Genomic DNA, 13,538 nt, shown 5'->3' on the forward strand with positions numbered 1-13,538 from the left:
TAAGGAGAGAGACAGAGAGACAGAGAGACACACTGGCCCAAGGCAAATCATTCTTCAGCTTTGTCTCAAATAGTTTTCCTTTGTTTAGAGACACATTTCTACTTAAGTCTCATACCTTTTCTATTCAAAATTTGCATTAAAAAGGATAGAATTAGAATGGTGGGCATACCTGCAACTGCAGGCGAGATATCGGAAAGACAAAAAAGACTTAGGCATTAAATTAGAACCAATAGAATTGGATAAAATAATTTTGGGGTCGGAGGATAAAATAATTAAAAAATTATACTATTATTTGTTAGATCAGGCAATGTACGAGGAACAAGTAAAAGTGACTATGTTGAATTGGAGCAAGGACTTTGGTCTTAATTTTGATCTGCACATTTGGCAAGAACTATGGGCAAGAAACAAGAAGCTTACTTTGGCCACCTCTTACAAAGAGACCTTTACAAAATGTTTTATAGATGGCATCTCCCACCCACAAGATTGGCTAAAATGTGTACCAATGTCTCCCCTAAATGTTGGAAATGTAATTTGACAAGTGGAACTTACTATCGTATGTGGTGGGAATGCACACCAGCTCGTGATTTTTGGAACAGGATTAAAGTATGGTTGGAAGAAATATTAGAGCAAGCGGTAGAACCAAAACCAGAACTCTTTCTATTAGGTTTAACTACGCAAAAGCATGACAAAGGCGTACTTTATTTAATGCTACACATTTTAACAGCTTCCAGACTGGTTTTTGTTCAAAATTGGAGGAATAAGGGAACCCCAACGGAAGAAGAGATCCTGCATAAAATTTTATCATGTGCTGAGATAGACAGGCTTACAATGATTATGAAAGACAAGACAGAACACGAATACTTCGAAATCTGGGGCAAATTTTACCGTTGGTATGAATTAAGAACTGCTCGGACTTCAAGTTAATGGTAGAATTAAAAGATATACATAACTGTACATATAATTGTATATATAATTGTATTGTATAGAAGATGAGGCTTGTATAGAGGTTAAGAACGATGTATTAAACTTTTGTACCATGATAGGAACTGATAGGAAAATTCATTCTGGAATGTCATGTTTGTCCACTGTTGTTTTAATTGTATTATGAATAAAAATTTAAAAAAAAATTGCATTAAAAGAACTACCTGTCTCTTGAACAATTCCTTCACCAGAAACAGATCTTAAATACTGAACTATTTCCTGCTTTTTATGAAAATTTATCTCCTGACTCTACACGTTCTCTTAAAAAAAAAAATCCATCGAGTTTGCTCTACGTGTTCCTAACGCCTAACCGAAAATAACTTTAAAGGCTCACATTATACTGTATTCCGACTCTCAAAGTCATCATCCAATAAGAATAAGAAAGGAAACTCATTAGGGCGGGAAATTTATTTATTTTTCCTGCAGGTTGATTGGCTAAATGAGGACGTTTTCGCGAGGGGTGGAATAGCAGCCGCCTCCTCGAATCAGTTTTTTAACTGATTGGTGGAGAGCTGCGGCTTTTTGGCGGGAATTCGCATCTCTGAGGTATGGGGTATCTTAGCAACAGAGGGAGGGGAGCTTCTGTTCGGCATTATTTTCTGCATTTTGGAGCCAAAACGTTTTTATTTCCTTTTCCCCCGCCTCTACTTGAGTCTTTTGCCATTAGAGTTGATAAGCGGGCCCGAGTTTGTTCAGAGTTTCCTTTGCCCACGGTGGGCAAACGTTATACTTTAAGTACTATTAAATTCTGTTTTATTGATTTTAGGCTAGAGGATCTCTTAAAACCATTAAGATCTTTGTTGTTTGAGTTAATGGAAGAAAATATAAATGCAGGGAAGCCTGTCTTAGCAGGGAAACTGTCTAACGTTTATCAAGTTGGGCGAATTATTTGAAACGACTCGGGGTCCTGAGGAGGCGCTCCAAGCGACTCGCGCGCGAAGCCAGATTTACCACTTCTTCTAAGGCACCGCCCCCCCTCCACCAGTTGCCTAACCCCGCCCCATCACAGGTTAGGGAATACGATTGGTGAATTATTCTCCCGCTAGCACTGACGTTCTATGAGAGGAGAAACGAAACCGGGAGGAATCCGCCAATGGCTGCCTTCCAATTGTCCCCCTACGGAAACTTAGGCGAAGCTCCTATTACAGGCGCCGCATGAGGATCAACTCGAAGAATAGAACAGGTTGCGAGCTGGTGAAGGGTTATCTTGGCCATCTGGGTGCCCTAGTAGAATTGAAGCTTGGCGTATTTTTTTCATACGTGAAACCGCAATCAAAGTTCCGCTTCTGAAGAAAAAAACCGATTTCTGGGAGCATCTGTTCCGATCGACACATTTTATGAGTACAGTTGGCGTAAGCTTTGGTAAGCTTGCTAACACTAACACGGCTCACCGATTACAGCGTCTGATGATGTGAGCTACCTGAAAATGTATCCCTTTTCATAAAAATGTGTTATTCGAAAAGGTGCTACCAGACTCCTTACACATTATTCCATAAATCTCTATCACACCACTTTATTCCCGCAGGCTACGGTTTCTAATGGTTTTAATAATTTTTGAATTAACGGCGCCTGTTATGATTGTAGTTAATTTTGCATTTTGTGTCTATTAGCTGGCCAGAGTCGCATATGTGAGATAGATAGGGTAAATATAAATAATACATTTCTGCCAGTTGCAATTTCTAATGCTCGTTAAACTGAAAAAGAATAGCATGATGGGAACGTGTGATATTCCCAGGATAGCTAATTGGAAATAATTTGAGTTGTATAGTATTTAGATTTGATTCCATAAAGATGCTTTGGAGCATGAAATGCAACAGCTGCATTTCTCCCCCCCCCCCCCCAATCGTCTGGCTACCTTCTACAATTAATGTGTGATTTCAGGAAAGGCTTTAAAGAATTCTGAACAGGTGACATGGTTGCAGCTTTGCATGATCAGAAGAGCTTTCTGGAATTTATTTAATTGTTTATGAAATTTATTTCTTGTATCCAATGAATCTGGGCAACTTAAAACAAATTATAAGGAAGTAAATTTTATGCACGGCAAAGACCTAATTAAATAGCTCATATTTCTCCTGAAATTGATTATATTTAGTTATTAGATGTCTGTTTTCTTCTCCCATCTACTATATTCTTAACAACTAATTCTAACAAACTATTTATAATTCTTGCACTCCTTATTCCTTTTTGAAAAAGAATGAGCCAAAAATCAAGTCCTTTTATCATTCTAGTCACATACTTAATCTTTGTATCCCTAAGCTGGTTTCAGTGGTTCCTGGATCTGATGCATACTTTTTTTTTTTTGCCATCAAATCTCAGCATTATTCTGTTATTTTTCTCATAACTCAATATATCCTAGTCTTTGATGCTCTTCCTTTCACCACTATAGCCATTCAAAGGTCACCAGGTGATCTACAACTATAACTCTTACCTTCTAATGTTAATTTTTACCTTCCAAACTGTACAGTCCTCTCCTCCTGTTCTTATTTAATTTGAAATGTTAGAGGCAATCTTAATTTTAATGGGCATAAGCATTAAAAAATAATTAAACATAGCAAGCCTAATCATTGTTACTTGTAGCCAGTTGTAAAGGTTTTCAAAATATTAAATTCTTGCATGTGGAAAGGGAAATTAACATGGCTATCCTATGATAACTCATGCAGCAAATGTGTTGATGGCATAAAAATATTTTCTTGCAATCTTTCCTTGAGATGTGTGCTATGCAAGTAAATGAGTTTGACTCATCAGATGAGGAGTCCCTGGGGGAAGAACAGACACCTTTTCAAGTATCCTGGTAGGTGGTGGAGCAAAAATCATCTTTTAAAATTTTTGGACCAACTTTAATATTCTGGCCATACCTGATTCACATATTGTCTTTCTTAATTTACTCCATAGTATATAAATGATACATCACTATTTAATTTTCTGCCATCTTATTTAAGTGACAGTCTTCTGAACACTATAATAATTTTCATTCTGCTTTTCAGAAATTCAAAATAATAACTTTGTAACATAACTTTATAACATAGCCTGTTCTTACCTTTTCTATAAATTGACTAAACATATGGAAAGGTTAAATGTTTTTTTTAATTTTTTGTTTTTAAAATTTCTTATACATTTCTTGGTATTCTTTGTTATAGTATAAGTGTATGCAAATGAGGCTATTATGTAAAAATTGTACCTGTAATGTGATTAGGAAAACTGATTGTGAGTATGAGACAACGACCTCATCCCAAAATAATGGACTCTAGATGAGGGAATCAGTATAAGTCTTCTATTGGTCTAGTATTGGTCTAATATTCTCTACTATTGGGATCAATATAATACTCCCCCCCCCATGTATTCAGTGTACATGTAAAGATTAAGATGAAAGTAAAGTTACAGAGGAGAATGCTTAATGGATGCTTTCCAGCATTAGGCACACCTATTGTAATCACAACCTGAAAGTTTGAACCTTATCCATATGTTTAACTCTCCATGTCTGAGATGTGATTTTTTTTATTAATTTTTTTTATTTTTAAACAAAACAAAACAAAATATACATACACACACAGTATCCCCCCCTTTTTTAACAGCAATTTCGTAATGGTAATCTTCTATTATTTACATTTCCCCCCCTTATTCTTCTTTAGAATATTTGTCCTTATTGCTCCGGTGTTTATTTGCATTTTTCTTCCTTCATACATATTATTATTACTACACATGTTCCACTTTTGACCTTTCCACATTTATTCTCCTCTATTATTTCTAGTCTCCAACCAGTCATACCTGAGATGTGATTTCTAATGCTTATAAAAATGTGACATACATGAGGGTGAATATTTTCACTAAGCTATTTTTCCGTCCTTGAATATATTTATTACTCTTTTCCAAAAATGGAATCACACATTGTAAATATTTCAAAAAATTCTGTAGACTATTTAGCCCAGGGGTAGACACCCTTGGCTCTTTTATGACTCGTGGACTTCAACTCCCAGAATTCCTGAGCCAGCCATGCTGGCTCAGGAATTCTGGGAGTTGGAAGTCCATGAGTCATAAAAGAGCCATGGTTGACTACCCCTGATCTAGCCCAATCCCTTGCCTAGTGCAGGAGTCCATTATTACAGCATCCGTGACAGATAACCATTCAGTATTTTCCCTTATTTATTTATATCCTACCTTTATTATTCTTACAAATAACCCAAGGTGGTGAGTTCTTGAGACACTCCGATTGTTGGAAATATATTTCCATTAGGTGGCCAGCTGAAATCTACTTCCATGTAGTTTAAATGCACTGTTTTTTGTCCTGTCTTCTGGAGTAACTCTGAACAATTCTGTCCCATCTTCTATATGAGAGATATTCAGTTATCTGAATGTCTGTAAAATCCCCATGATCATAAGAATATATAACATAAATAGAAAAATAATTGTAATGCAAACAAATGTTTACTTACCTAACTAGATAAACAGAATGATCACAGATAGGTAAAATAGCAGGGGAGCAGGACTTCTAACTTCCTGCTGGTTTCCCCATTGTCTTTGCTTGTAGAAAGCTGGCAGGTAGCATCAGAAATAATGATCATGTGATTGTAGGAATACTGAAATGCTCCCAACTTTGTGAATAAAACTGGTTGAATTTGGGCTAACCTGAGAATATACTATGATAGTTTTAGCAGTAAACAAACTATACAGATCAAATAATTACATTTCATATGAAATGTACACTGATTTTGGTTGCATATTTATGTTAAATAGACTAAATTTTTCTCTTAGGAAACTCTTATATGTGGAATTAGTGAGTAAATTTATCAGTTCACTCTTGTATATTTTATTTATTTGATTAAAATTGCAGCACTCTCAGTAGTTCACAAAGTAAAAAAGCATAGAACAAATCATATTTAAACAGTGCATGACATCAGCCCCCACCCCACCCCCATTATCTGGAAATACCCTTTCTTCAGCTTGTTCTGGAAGGTGGATAATGTTGGAGACAGACTGAATCTCCAGGGAGAGGTCATTAGAGGACTAGCTCCATCACCAAAAAAAAAATCTTCTGTGTTTTACAACACCTCAACCTCCTGAAAATGAGATATAATTAACTTTTTCCTGTTATGATTGAAGTGGTTGAGCTGTTTCTAGTGGAGAAATGCAATCCTGCAGTAACTAGGCATCAAACCATAAAGGGCTTTATAGGTAAACCAGCACTTTAAATTGCATCCAGAAGTTAACGGAAGCCAATGTAATATATGCATGCGAGCACCTGGGCCATTGCATTTTGCACTTAGTAAACCCCCACGTACAGTTGCCTAGTCAGGTGGTGATGGAAGTGTGTGAGGCATTGTAGCCAGGTCCTCTAATCCCAAGTAAAGCCACAAACCACCAAACTTCGGCAAAGGTCTCCTGGCCACAGCCTCCACTTGCTGATCCAGCAAGACCCCTGAAGGTAGAAAGATGCTACTTCATCCCATTCATAGAATTATAGGGCTGGAAGGGACCTTGGAGGTCTTTTAGTCCAGGGGTTAGTCCGGGCCGCACAAAGCCCCATTCGAGGGATGCAGGCAGCACACAAACCATGCCCCTTCTGATCCGTGGAAAAACCTCTCTTCACGTAACCGGTCCCTGGTGCCCAAAAGGTTAGGGACCTCTGCTCTAGTTCAACCCCCTACTCAAGGCAGGAGACCTTTATTGCATCTTGAACAAATGGCTGTCCAGTCTTTTCCTGAAGACCTCCAGTGTTGAGCACCAACAACTCGGGGAGGCAAGATATTCCATGGAGTAATTGATCTTACTCTCAGGAAATTTCTTCTTAGTTCCAGATTGAGTCTCTCTTTAACAAGCGTCCAGCCACTGCTTCTTGTCCTGGGTTATTCAAATTATATTCACTATTCAAATTTTTATAAATGGTTAGAAAAACGGAATAAAGGCTAGGAATGGAAATTGTATAACTATTAATGTTAAATATATAAACCCAGACAACATGTTGCTTATTAAATACTAAAGACTGTTACTGTAAAAAATTAATTATATATATAGCAGAATATATTCACTATTCAGATATAAAATATGAGGTGTAGAGAATCCCAATGTATAAACAGCTTCATCTTGCTGGGGTTTATTTGTATGTCTTGAGAGCAAAAGGAGTAGATAAAAATATCAGTTTGTAAAAACTTAAGTGCCATTGGATTTTGTGCATTCTTGTAGGTTACCCTTATCACCAGCTTATTCCCAGTTTCTAGGAATCAGCTCGCTACCAGGTAAGTGCATACAAGTAGCTAAAAATGAATCTATGATTGTTTTATATTTATAGTATTTGTTTTAATAGCAGTGTTTGTTTCTTTTCTTTTTCCTCTTTCTTACTTGATTAGGTTGTCGATTCAAAAATATTAAAAGAAACCTTCAGAAAGATATAGGTAATTATCTATCAGTGGCACAGAGGTATGTCCTTCAGTAGCTTATTTTTCATAAAACTACTTTTAATGCCTTGGAACCGCAGTTAACCATTTATTTGTGTTAAAGACCTGTATTCCACAAACCTATAACACTGTTGTAAGAAACACAAAAGTAAGGAAGAGAATCCCATGAAGCAATTGCATTAACATATGGCATAAAAAATACCCATTCTTGCATCTGAAAATAGACTACGTAGATAGCACTTGAAGCATCCTGAAAAGATATTCCAGAACTGGAACTCCAGCATGGACTTTCTGTTAACCACTTGATTAACATCAGATGATGGGCAACTGGGGAAAAAGCCTCAAAGCAAAACATAATGCATGGGGAAGTTCATATGGCAATCTTAGTTAAGTATGAGCTTTGGTGAAATAACAGATTGGTTTGTTAAATAAGTACTTTACATGGAAAAAGTGCTTTTAAAAGTACACATTGTAATTTAAAATTTAACCCTCTAGAGATGTTGGTACTCTCTAGCATCACTCATCATTAAGTGCAGCTTCTGGCATTTAAGATTCAGCAAGAGGCAAGACTATAGGTTTTCCTTTATATAAATGGTGTGGTTTTATAATTTCTACTTGTAACTTTTGTATATTCTTTTTTAAAAATAATATAAGCATTTTAAGAGTTTTCTTCTGAAAGGGACATTTTATTAACACTATTTTTAATTAATAATCTTACCACATACTCAGTAAATATTGCTTTTCTTTCTTGAAACCTCTTGTATTTGCTAACAAAATGAAATAACAAAATAGCAGATTTCGCAACAAAGTGCAATTTCTACTGCTAAAATTAGGCAGACTTAAATCTGATATTTTTATTTGCCTAACAGATAATAATATACATATTACAACTGCTGGCAAAGCTACTTAGAAAAGTTTGCAAATTACACTTTTCTAACTGGTTTTGCAATCAGTTGTATGAATATCATAGATATAGATGGATTCAGATTTGTATTTTATTTAACACCTTAGCAAATATGGAAATATGTTGCCTTTTTTGTAGATGAACTAAAAAGTCACGGGGTGCTCGATGTATTTGTTCTCTGTACCAAACGAGAACTCATAAAGTACCGTGTCCCACACCTCGTGGAAACGTATCAGAATTATGGGATCACTGTGCATCACCATCCTATTTCTGATGGAAGTACACCAGATATTGCCAGATGCTGTGTTATTCTAAATGAACTGAGGAACTGCCTTGAAAATAAACGAAAAATCACAATACAGTTGAGTTCTGTTATTCTAGTCATTTATTCTCTTTGAGTAAATAAAAGTGATTCAATCACTGAATGTTCATCTGCAATCTCTGTGCCAAAATTTGACTACTATTTGCTGCAGTCAGCTTCTGCTGTATCATTCCAAAATACAGATCAGATATACATACTTTTTTCTGCTTTCTATCTAAGGGACTTCAAAGTTGCACTGAAGAGTAGAATGCCCAGTCTCCTATTCAGACTCCTTTGACAATTTCAGTAGCATAAAAAATACTACTCTAGAATATATGATAACAGCTTATTATGAGAAAGTTGATAAGCACCAATATTAGTAGTCTTAGAAAAAAAGAGCATTGTATAAAAGTTATACTTTAGAATAGTAGATCCACCTGAAAACATCTATGTATGAAGAAGTGTCATTCACAGCAAATTTTAAAAAATCTTGGTTATGGAGTTTGTCATGTTTACAGCTAATGCAATATATTCATTTTTAAAAATTTCTTTCAGTTGTTATGGAGGACTTGGACGATCCTGTCTCAGTAAGTGAAGTGCTCTGTTTATAAAATTATAAAGTATTGCTTTTCTTAATATTACTGGTAATATTCTCCAGCATGAATTCAGCTAATCACAGAACTATTTTCTCTGCATAACAGGCAAAATATTCTCCTCCAATACACAAAGACCTATTAAAAAAACCAAAGCTCTCTTTAATCTCTCACAGCCAGCATTAGGCTCATGTTGACTTTTTCATAACAACAGATTTTTCTCCCAGTTTGAAGGAGATAAACACATCATTTTCTATCAATTGTAAGAACTATTCTTTTTTAAAAAGCTGATCATGAGGAACTAGAATATGAGATACATGTATACATACAAATTGAAAAAAATAAAATAAATGTGTACTATCTGTGTCCTATCAGGAATTCTTTGATATAATGCTCAACTCAATGAAAATTGTGAGGGTTTTGGCACCTAAAAGATTCCCACATGTATTGTGTAGCAAAAGTTTCAAGAGTGAAGCCGAAGCCCTATCATGATAACCATGAGCAATAATGTGGCAGCAGACACTTCCCTTAGTGCTTCAACCCACCTACTTTTTTTAAAAAATCATGTAAAAAGCATTTCACAGGAAGGTGACATGCAGTAAAGCAAGTGCTAGCATCTCAGTCATAGTTTCCAAGAATGTCTGAGTGTGCTATAAAATAGGAAAAATATTAAGTATGTTATTTCTATGCTGACTTCTAATTTACTCTTTATCTCTCTAGTCTAGTCTAGCAAATCTTCATTTTATAGCTTTTACCATATTTTCAATAACAAGTATAATCAAGGGAAGAAATGCGAGTAATTTCCCCCCACAATCCTACATAGGTGTATCTGCCATGTAGGGCAGTTAAATAATAATAATAATAAAGATGGCCACAGCTATCTTTTAGGATGGGGCTCGAACTGCACGATTGTGATTTCCATCTTCATTTTTTGACCATCTCTCCCTGCGGATACCCCTGCTTACATAGAAGCTATGCTCTCTGAATCCAGCTAGCTCTGCTTCTATGATAAATCCCTATTAAAACTATAAACATAGACTTGGATTCTTGTTTCAGGATCAGGTGTTCCTGCATTGAATATGCCTAATCTGCATAAATGCTGTCACTGATATTTTCCAGAATAGCTGACGTGAAAACCTGAGAATTCATGAATAAACATAGGAATCTTAATGTTTGGTTACCTTATTTACCTTTTAAACAGGTTGTTCCTCCTTGTTAAAAATTTCTTGTTCATTTATTCTATGGTTTCTTTACAGTGGAGGCTTGCCTTCTGCTCCAGATATCTGACACCGTAACCCCGCAGCAGGCAATAGACTGCGTGAGGGAGTTGAGAGGTTCAGGTGCAATACAAACATTAAAGGTTAGACAGGAAATAGATGCGTTTATTTGTTTAAATAAAAGATGCATTTATTTCTGTACCTCCATATTTCCTAAAACTTCATAGGATACTTGACTGTAGACATTTTGTTTAGTACTAAAAGTCTTTTCTGGTTTAAATACACCCTACTTGACCTCAGGCCATAGGCCACATCCATGGCTGCTACTGGATTGATTACTAATTCATTCTTTTGGCGCTTGCACATCCACCCTTAGTGCACCCCCGGGCTGAACTAGCTTTATACCAGTTAACTGGCAACGCTCAATATTTGTTGGTTTTTCCAGACTCTGCCAGTCTCGCCTCACCATATGTCGCGTTGCCCCGCATTGGTCAGGTCCAGCATCAGCTTTTGCTCTTGCACATATGAACACAGCTAGGTATTTCCCACAGTGGTACATTTAAACATTTATACTTGTGTAAATTACATTGTTTCTGACTCATTAGGCTGCTTTTAAGCTAAATACATAGCCATAAATTATTTAGCTTTCCTTATTTTGTATAGTTGGGCTTGCAGAACACAAGTTCCTCCATGTTGAAATGGACTGAGTAATTTATAAATCAGCAGGTAATGGGAATTGGAGCATCATCTTAATAGTGCCACCTCTTCTGGGGAACTGCTTGCCCTACATATAAGAGCGATATCCACCTTACTGAGTATTGATAAAGAACTGGAAGAGAACCTTTGGGGGGGGAATGTGTTTTCTTTCTTAATTTATGTGCTAATTAGGACTATTATATCTTATTTGTCACTCTTTTGATGTATCTGTTTCTATTGTCATATAATATAGAATTATATTTTTATTTACATCCTACAGACTTTACTTGGAGCCATTATGGAGTAGAGCAATATAGAGATACTATTAATAAACAAAAATTAATAATATGGTTTGTTTAGATACAGCAGGTTACAGTAAAGGTAGTCTTCAAGTTGCAACTGGTCATTTAGCAACTGTCTAAATTTACGATGGACCTCCCCAGAGCTACTTATGACCCGGATTTGAAGTTCCAACAGCTGCCCCCACAATCACGATGATACATTTTGGTTGTTCAGTAACTGGTCTGCATTTATGACCATTTATCACATTTGCTTAACAATCACTATAAAATTGGGCAGTCACATGATGACCCATCTAATGACCGGCACTACTTAGGACTATAATTGCAGGCTCAAGAACAGCTGTCAAGGACTACTTATGACACAACTATGTTCTATGAAACTAGTTTGTGTTTATTTGCTGAGCCTTCTTCCTTTACTCTAAATGGGGCATGTTAGGATTAAGTACTGTGAAGTATTTTTTTTCCTCAGAGGCAGAGTTTTCTATTGAAGATTGCCGAAATCAAGGATTTTTCAGGGGAGGTAGGGAGAATCCAGGGGCTAACCTCTGTAGCCAGTTCAGCTGTTGGAAAATATTATAGAAACTTGTCCTCTTATAAGAATAAATACTTTCAAAGGAGAGGAGAGTCTGTCTGATAGAGAGTTGGGAGAATGGGAATCAGTTCTATGTTCCTTTTCTGTGGCTCTCCACTCATTTCAACCCATATTAGAAAAAGTTAAGTCATCCTAATGTTGAAGTCCAATCATTCTAAACCATCCTTTTTTCTTTACAGCAGTACAACTTCCTTTATGATTTCCCGGAGACCTTGGCTACCTATTTGGCAACAGAAAGTAAGCAACCAAGATCAGTATCCCGATAAAACACCCAGAGTTTAGTTACTACTTGAAACTGTATGTTGCGTTGTTTTTATTGTACCCATAGTGGAAAATAATTTTATTGACTGCCTGCCAGTTATCTCCTTGACAAGGGATATGTGACTAACTACATAGCACAAACCCCTGAATAAAGTTCCATCTGCGGATTGTATTTTGACAGCAAATTATAACATAGCAGAACGCATAATAAATATTTTTAATCTCTCGTTTACCTTATGCCCTTTCCAATTCCTGTTTAGTTTTCTCTGCTGTGATAGAGGCTTTTTTGTTGTACTCCTTTACACAGTTTATGGGAAAGTCTATATAAGACAATCACATTACCTTAATTTATATTACAGCAATGTCAGTTTTTGGGTGGAGTATATTGTAAGACACTAGCAATAGAAATACTGTGAGTTGTGTTTCATATGTGTTCACTTTTCAATTGTGTGTTCCTGAACACATGCCTATGGGAAACCAGATGTTTATTCACAAGTAGAAATGTTTATGAGTTTGCCTGTTCCCTGAATAAGCAATTCATAATCTCCCTTAAAGCAGAATAACTTGCATTTAAGTTGTCCCAATGTATCACCTGGAAGCTCACTCTATCATTACTACAACTACAGTACCAGTCAACCATAATGTTTTCAGTACTAGCAGTCCAACCTGCTACTTAAAACAGAAAATGGCAAAAAAAAAAATCTATATCATAAACATAACCCACAAGGAGCATGTTGTTATATTGCTCTTTGCATAAAGAAAAATGTAGGACAAAAAGACTTTCCTCTTGTTTGGCAGAAATTTGAAACAGATATTCTGCAATAGCAGCCAATTCAAATTCAAAAAATTTTATAAGATTGAAGTAGGTCTGCGCCTTGAGGCAATACGGCTATCCACCTACAATATTCATTAAATCTATATCCCATCACAATCTAGTGTCTCTTGGCAATTTACATGGTATAGCAAAAAAATAATAATTACAATACCCATGTCATGTTAAACATCCATGTGTGGTTAGAATGAAATAAATAAATAACCCTCCAAATAAAAGAAAGTTCTAATAAAAAATAAACAATGCTGCAGTGCATAAACTTGGAAGAAAGCTCTCCAAAATAATGTTAACATTTTTAGTCAACAAGGAGGCAATTAGCTTAATTTCTGTTGGAAGGCTATTCCAAAACACATACCACCATGAAGAAGCAGTTCTTTCTAGCTTGACCCTTCTTCACAGTTCAGGAACTAGAGATTGTAGTTTATGTCTGGAAGGACCACTGGGTCAGGCAATTCTGGTTGGAGCAGACA

The 13,538-nt window shown here is 36.1% G+C and overlaps 1 protein-coding gene across 7 annotated transcripts; it reads left to right on the forward strand.

The window, feature by feature from the left end:
* The first annotated feature begins 1,440 nt into the window (after positions 1-1,440).
* On the forward strand, positions 1,441-12,937 carry CDKN3 (cyclin dependent kinase inhibitor 3). Of its 7 annotated transcripts, none has more exons than XM_039321039.1 (8): positions 1,441-1,527; positions 3,690-3,772; positions 7,159-7,211; positions 7,323-7,367; positions 8,413-8,635; positions 9,131-9,162; positions 10,425-10,528; positions 12,155-12,937. In XM_039321039.1, the coding sequence occupies exons 2-8, from the start codon at positions 3,690-3,692 to the stop codon at positions 12,239-12,241; spliced, it is 627 nt and encodes a 208-aa protein (XP_039176973.1). In that variant the 5' UTR covers positions 1,441-1,527; the 3' UTR covers positions 12,242-12,937. The 7 variants fall into 7 exon arrangements, with proteins under 7 accessions (XP_039176973.1, XP_039177004.1, XP_039176983.1 ...); XM_039321049.1 differs by lacking the exon at positions 1,441-1,527 and adding an exon at positions 1,980-2,164; XM_039321030.1 differs by lacking the exon at positions 1,441-1,527 and adding an exon at positions 1,981-2,343.
* The last annotated feature ends 601 nt before the right edge of the window (positions 12,938-13,538 follow it).

This window comes from Crotalus tigris, unplaced genomic scaffold, assembly GCF_016545835.1.
Source record: "Crotalus tigris isolate CLP2741 ecotype Arizona unplaced genomic scaffold, ASM1654583v1 scf7180000017605.3043972, whole genome shotgun sequence".
Classification (NCBI taxonomy): Eukaryota; Metazoa; Chordata; class Lepidosauria; order Squamata; family Viperidae; genus Crotalus; species Crotalus tigris.

Bases quoted from the DNA above. Each gene is read 5' to 3' on its own strand.
- CDKN3 (XM_039321039.1), top strand. From the start codon at position 3,690: ATGTGTGCTATGCAAGTAAATGAGTTTGACTCATCAGATGAGGAGTCC. The intron at 8,636-9,130 runs GTTGAGTTCTGT...AATTTCTTTCAG, and splicing joins AAACGAAAAATCACAATACA to TTGTTATGGAGGACTTGGAC. The intron at 9,163-10,424 runs GTAAGTGAAGTG...GTTTCTTTACAG, and splicing joins ACTTGGACGATCCTGTCTCA to TGGAGGCTTGCCTTCTGCTC.